At 43.4% G+C, this 6,725-nt stretch overlaps 1 protein-coding gene across 7 annotated transcripts in view; it reads right to left on the reverse strand.

Annotated features, from left to right (window-relative positions):
* Tmem144 (transmembrane protein 144) overlaps positions 1 to 6,083 on the reverse strand; it is a 76,050-nt gene extending 69,967 nt beyond the window's left edge. For 3 of the 7 annotated variants that reach the window (XM_013522916.1, XM_013522915.1, XM_013522918.1), the window contains exons 1-3: positions 5,893 to 6,080; positions 2,916 to 3,087; positions 469 to 591 (exon numbers count right to left, since the gene is read on the reverse strand). In XM_013522916.1, coding sequence (XP_013378370.1) covers positions 469 to 591; positions 2,916 to 3,024 — 232 coding nt within the window. In that variant the 5' untranslated portion in view covers positions 3,025 to 3,087; positions 5,893 to 6,080. Of the gene's footprint in view, positions 1 to 468; positions 592 to 2,915; positions 3,088 to 5,892 lie in introns of all 7 variants that reach the window. The other 4 variants (XM_013522914.1, XM_013522913.1, XM_013522912.1 and 1 more) reach the window with 3 other exon arrangements.
* Between the last annotated feature and the right edge of the window lie 642 nt (positions 6,084 to 6,725).

Genomic DNA, 6,725 nt, shown 5'->3' on the forward strand with positions numbered 1-6,725 from the left:
ATTGTGCTTGTGATATGTTGTAAAATGTTGTATGTCTGTTAATGTTTCCCTCCTTTTATCCTTAAAATAAAAAAAAAAATAAATGATTATATATCTATGCCACCTACTTTTAAGCATATATCCTAAAAATGACAAGGCTAGCGATTACTATTTAGTAAATATTTTCTGACAAAACATGCTGGGGAAAGAAGGGCCAACACATGTAAAATAGCATAGAGTTACACTTAAAAAGAAACATTGAACTATTTTGACCATAATACTTTTCTCTCAGGAACTTAGAAACCATTAAAAGGAAAAAAATCGGGAAATGTACCAAAAATCTGTGGAGCTGGCAAGAAAGAAACTAAATAGTTAATTTTATTACCTATGACAAAGAATTATGCAGAATGTTCTGACTCTCTGTATTGTGAATCAGTTATTCCGATCATGGTATAACACGATTACATAGAAAGTTAGACCACACATTACCTGTTGCCCAAATGCAGCCTCCAAGCATTGCAAAAGACCAAAACCTAGGGCAGTGGAGTATCAGGTTGACGACTAAGGCAACTAACCAAATGGCAGCACAAAGCACCCACTGAAGAAACATTCCTGGAAATAAGAGAACTTGGTGTCAGGGGTCCAAATTGGTCTGAGTGAATTTGTGCTTAGGACTCTCGATGAGGTTCCACTATGGGAATGGGCACAGTTTCTTACATGCCTGTGCCCTAGGCCCTTTGCATACTTTCTTCTTACAACCACTCTGCGTGATAATTGGTCCTACCTCAAAGACAGGCAAATGAATTCCAGAGTAAGAAACTTGACCTAATAACTATCACTGAGTAAAAATGAAATCTAAACCGAGGTTGTTTGTCTCCTAAACCTGTGCACTGTGCATTCCAGTTTAGCATTCTTCCCTCCACCTACCAGGCAGATTCAGAATTTCCTCTCAGTGTTGGCAAAACCAAGTCTATATTTCCACTGAGATGTCACACTTGGTACACACATGGCTGGGGAGGCGTCAGGAGCTTCACAGTAACACACTGTGACTGAAACCTTTGCAAATCGTTTATGCCAGCTCTGCATGGCTGAATAGGGATGAAGTCACGGCCACGTGCAGGTCTCACACAGCAGGGTTCAGGGTTCGTGGTGAGCCGCATGTCCCACACCTGAGCCACACGACTTTCTGAGCGGAGCTGCTGCTCTTCACCAGCTATCTGAAGGGCGCTGGGGACCTGAGAGCATCCGTGCCTTTCCAGGCTTCCGCACCAGAGAAGTCTTATGGATCACAGTGATAGAGTGGTTGACAGTGAAAGAAATACTGAGACAGTTATAACTCAGCTCATCACCTCTGACGCTAACTTTGGAAGATTTTTGCCTATTGTGACTCTCTTAGAGTAGAGAGAAAAAACCTGGGTCCTAACCTCTAAAAAACAAAATAGCATTACAGAGATGAGAATGAACTTAATTTTACATAGCTTTCATTTTACAAACTGCCAGCAAAAGAGCTGATGAGATTTGCTTAGGTCTGGGGGTGTAGCTCAGTGGTAACTACAGCTATACCCAAGACCCTGAATCTAAGATCCTATGGAAGAAATAAAGGAAGGAAAGGAGGGAGAGAGGGAGGAAGGGAGGGAGGGAGACAGGCTGGCTTGCTCACATCACAAAGCTGATTGTCAAAGACCTGAAAGCTTATCCCTATCCTCTTTGCTGTTTTTGTAGCAGTTTTCTTTCCTGTCTCAAGTCCAAAAGAAAAGACAGGGAAGCCTCTAGAGAAAAAAGATTTGTAATTCGATTGTTTAAGCAGTATGAGGACATTAGGAACATAAAACCATTGGCAACAGGAGTTTAATTCCCAATAGATATTCACCATCCTACCTCCAGTTTCTTCTGGCTTGGATATGGAGCACAGATGGATAAAAATAACTCTTGCATTTTGTTTCTTCAAAATCACCTCACAGTCAGTTTTGATATGCTGTATACATACATTCCTAAAATCAACAAACAATGCAATACCACACAAAAATCCCCACAGAGTTTATAGGGAAGATAGAGTTCCAGAAAAAAATCACCAAAATATTCATCAGTAATGTGTCTTTTAAAAAGTAGTAATCTAGCCAGGGATATAGCTAGCAACACAGCACCTGCCTGGCAAGTACCAGGTCCTGGGTTTGATTCCCAGTAGCAAAATAAATCTATAAATAGAAAGTAGTAACCTAATAAAAATGAAAGAGTATTTTAACTCCCGAATGCTGCTGTAAATATGGCATTTTTGTTCGAGAAAGGCCTGAGGTTTGCTTCTGGACATGAGCAGTGGGTGGGGAGTGTAGAGCTTGTAGAATTTTATGAAATGGGTGGTTTGAGGTTCTGACACTGGATGTAGGTGGGTGTGATGCATAGCACATGTGGTGAACTGAGGAAGACACTAGTTCACCAAGTGTGTGTGTGTGTATGTGCATGCACGTGCATGTGTGCCTGTGTGCACACACACACTGATGTGCACTTTGGGTATTATTTCACATCTTGTTCTGAGGGCAGGAGTCTGTGCTCATTTGGTGTTTTCTTAGGGACGCAACTGCACATAAGCAAGAACAAACTTCGGGTTATGCTCACACTGTTTTCTAAGGCATCAGTATACATCTTCAAAGCAAGTGTTATTAGCAGAACTGACTACAAGTTACTTCTTTTATAAACATAGCAGATATGGCAGAAAAGGTTTCCTGACAGTACTGACCTCAGCTTTCCCAAGAAACATCAACTTCAGGGCTATCCTCTGCTGACTAACTCTCACAGAGACTGGCGTGGGCCTTATCAAATGCTGATTTATGCTGAGCTCTATTCACTAGGCACCAGATCACCAAACTTATTTTAAACCCATCACTTTAAAAGGACAGAAGAAAGACTCTTAGAATTAATACTGAAGGAAGAATAATTACCATCACCAGTATCATATCTTTTAAGTGGTGCAAAATTTGATCCAAACAGAAGTATCGCTATGAAAGAGGAGAAGTAGCCGACGTCGAGGTCTGTTCCGTTATTGCCCATGGTTCCAGCACTGTCCGAGACAGAGCTGGTTTCCTTCAGACTTGCTGTGCTTTTCAAGAGCTTCTAAGATAAAAGAAACAAAAATGATACAATTTGAGAAGCACTGAATGTGTGGACAGATTGTGCTTAATACCCAGTATTTATTAATCAAAAGTATACTAAGATTTCTTCTTGCAGATGGTTGGACATCATGCAATTATACACCATGTTCATTTATTCTATCAACGAACCTCTTAACTCACTAACATACAATTTTAAAAGCCAGCTTTTTCTTCAGAACTTGGAAATCTAACTTCTTCCAAGATCTGGGTCCAATTTTTGTTACATTCTAGGAAAATTCTCCAGTGGAGGTGGGTGGGTTCAGTGAAAAGATTTTTGGGTTAGAACTCTGTTTATTTCCATTGTGTATTGTGACGATCAAATGCCAAAGCACCCTCTGTCTTTCAGAACCACTAAGTGCTTGATAAGCAAAAGCTTTTCTTACATTTCAGACATGAGCTTAGGCACATAAATAGGTTGGGCTGTGGCTGCATACTCAGAATCCCCTAGAGGTAAAAGCACTTTCCTTATTTTTTCATCAGCAGGGCCTCCATGGTAGGTATCAGTTTAAATAATTCATGAATCTTGGCTAGGGGAGTAGCTTAGTGGCATGCACCAGGCCCTAGGTTCAATCCCCAGCACAAAAACACATAAGTAGTTGCTGACTCTTTCTCATTATGACTTCAAAAAGCTGACCAGACAGAAGATGGGCCTCACTAAGCTCGTCAGGTCAAACATCAGCAGAGGTGTGTGGCTGTACGGCGCCATTTCCCGGAGGGACCTGAGGCAGCCTATTACTATTTCTGCTGTGCAATCAGGGAGCCTGAGAATAACAATGAAGGAAGAAAAATTAACACTGTTTTCAGTGAAATTAACTAAATCATGTAAAAGGAAAAAACTTCAGTTCCTCTAATGCTCCTTTCAAGTGCTCAGCAGCCGCGTGCAACAGGAGCTAGGACGCTGCACAAATTCGAGCAGAGAACTTTCCCATCCACGAGAAGGTGCCGCTGGACAGCGCCGCGGCACTGACTGGAGAGTTCTGGTTCCTCTAGGGAGAAAAGGACCCAATCCACAAGCAACCAAGAATCAGAGCGTTCCATAAAGTACCATTCGGAGAAGCCCAGTGGACAGAGCTCAGCTCTCTAATTACACGAGGTGCAGCAGAGTAAAAGCCTGCACGGTAGTGGTTTTATCACAGTCTTTCCACAATACTATTTAGACTCCCATTTTGCCCATTGACCATCTGGAATAACCTCTCTGGAACAGAATTCAGGACAATCTAGTCTTTTCCCTCCAAATTTATGTTATAACTTTTTTTGGATGCGTGTTCAATAAACTTTATCTGAAATCACCATTCCTTGTTGTAGTAAATATTTAAACATCCAAACATTATTCTTTGTGTGTTCTTACAGTGAATACTTAATATACAACTACCTACAAAACATTTTACTTGAAATTATCATGGACAATTTAACTGCGAATAGAAATAACTTCTAAACAGAGCAATAAACTCCAGTAAGGTAAACACTATTTGATGTTACACATACTTAAAAACAAAAGCCAAAATGCACTGTGGGTAAGGAAGCGTCTTGCAAGGGGACATAGCTGAGGATGAGACATCACGGGATATTTAAACACTGACAGAGTAACACTATTCAATGAAATCACTGTTTTGTGTTTCAAGAAAGTTTAAGCCGTCGCTCAGAGGTTAAGGGTAAGGGTCAAGCAGATACAGCTGCTAAGCTGAGCTAGCAGAGATTCAAAGGGCAGAGAACCAGGAGACACCCGGAAACACCTAGAGAAGCTATCATGGGATACACCCCGGCATCAGGTGTCAGCCAAGAGCTTCTCGATTTTAATTAAAATTAAGCAAAACCAAACGAAACCTGTATAAGTATACTCACACGAAGGGAATGCCTAATTTTTAAAAGTGGAATTATTTTACCGCAAAGCCTCCAGCGAGGGATACTGACAGCCCTCCTGAGTTTGCCCTGGGTGAAGAGAATGCACTGCGGCCGGGTGCAGAGTTCAGGAACCGCAGCCTGACCCCGCCGGGGGTCAGTAATCACCTGTGGGCAGCGGGCTTCCTCATGCGGGCTCAGGTACCTCTGAAAAAGTATGGCACCTACTTTCAGGTGTATTGGCAATCACGCACCACCTTTGAGTTAGAGTCTACTTTTCAATAAAAGAAATTTTTGTGCAAAAAAGAAGTGCTATCACTTTAGCATTTTCTTTTGCAAGTGTTAAAGCACAAATCTAGGTTTCAACTTTTTAAATTTTTAGTTTCTCTGCTATTTTTTCTTTAAAAAATTTATTAAATTTCTTTTCTAAGTGGTACATAAAAAGATAAAGAAATGCTATCAGTGGTGTAAAAAGAAATTTTTTGAAAAATGCACACACTGTGTAATGTTTAAATCAGGTTACATATATTGACCTGTCCAAATATTATCATTTTTATGATAAATAAAAGCTTTCAAGACTCTCCTTTCTGTTTCAAACTTCTTTTAGGTAAACCAAACGTTATTTTCACTCCGCTGTGAGGGTCCGCTGCAATTTATCAAACTGCGTTCATTTTTTAAATTTTACCCCTTTTGTTTCAGCGGGCAGTAAATTTTTTTCCTGGTGTTTTAAACTCCGGGCCGCCCTCCCTCGCTCAAAAGGAGCGAAGGTCCCAGGGCTGCAGATTTCGGTTTCAGTTTCACATCCGTGCCCTGGATCTGCACCCGCTGTCCCTTTGGCCTCCGCCCCTCCCCTCTCGGTGCTGAACCTGCACCAGGCTCTTCAGCGGCAGATCCGTGGGACTGGGAACCCGGGGCCCGAGGTACTCACCGCGCCCGGGCTGCTCCACCGCCTCCCGCTGGGCCCGCAGACTTCAGCCCGGCAGGCCGGAGGAGCGCTGCCTGCTGAGGCCCAGGGAGGCTGGGGTCAGGGCGCGCCCTGGGCCCTTCGCTGGGACTGGCAGAGCAGGGAGGGCCTGTGTGCAAGGAGCTGATCGTCCAGGGAGGTGGCCAGCCCTCCCTCCTCCCTCCCTCCCCTCTTTCCCTTCCCTCCTTCCTTCCTTCCTTCCCTCCTTTCTCCCTCATTCCCTCTCTTCCTACGCACTTCCTTCCATCCTCCCCCACTTTCTCTCCATTCCGGAATCTCTGGGGTGTAACTCAGGGGCTGTTTCTCTGGAGACTTCCTCCAAGAGAAGCTCATAGGAAGGCAGGCTTGAGAATTGTGCTCCAGATAATTCTTGTCAAAGTTTCCCATCTGTAAGAATCTCCGGAGCCGCGGGTTATGATGCAGTGTTCTGAGGTCTCAACCTAGAATTTGAGAAACATTGTCCTGTCTCCCCACTGTCCAGTGTGTAGCTATAGGCAGCATTTGGATTTAAATTAGGAAAACGTAATTGAATGAAGAACAACTAACTCAGCAGTTCACTTGCCCAGGGCACTTTCCTCTGTCAGGAGCCGGTGTGCCGGCTGGAGACTCTTTCTCTCCTTGCACAAAGTCTTGCTGGACAGCGCCGTTCCAGCTCTTAGCCTGGGGTGCAGAGGTGCTGCCTGAGATCCGCGCCAGGATAGCCAAGGACACACACGCTCAGAAAGGGGAAGCGCTGAATTCTGTCCTCTTCCGAGTTTCAGGAAGGCCCCTCAGCAGAAGGAACACATCACTGAGAC

Source organism: Chinchilla lanigera, unplaced genomic scaffold (genome assembly GCF_000276665.1).
Source record: "Chinchilla lanigera isolate Chin_1 unplaced genomic scaffold, ChiLan1.0 scaffold00070, whole genome shotgun sequence".
NCBI lineage: Eukaryota > Metazoa > Chordata > Mammalia > Rodentia > Chinchillidae > Chinchilla > Chinchilla lanigera.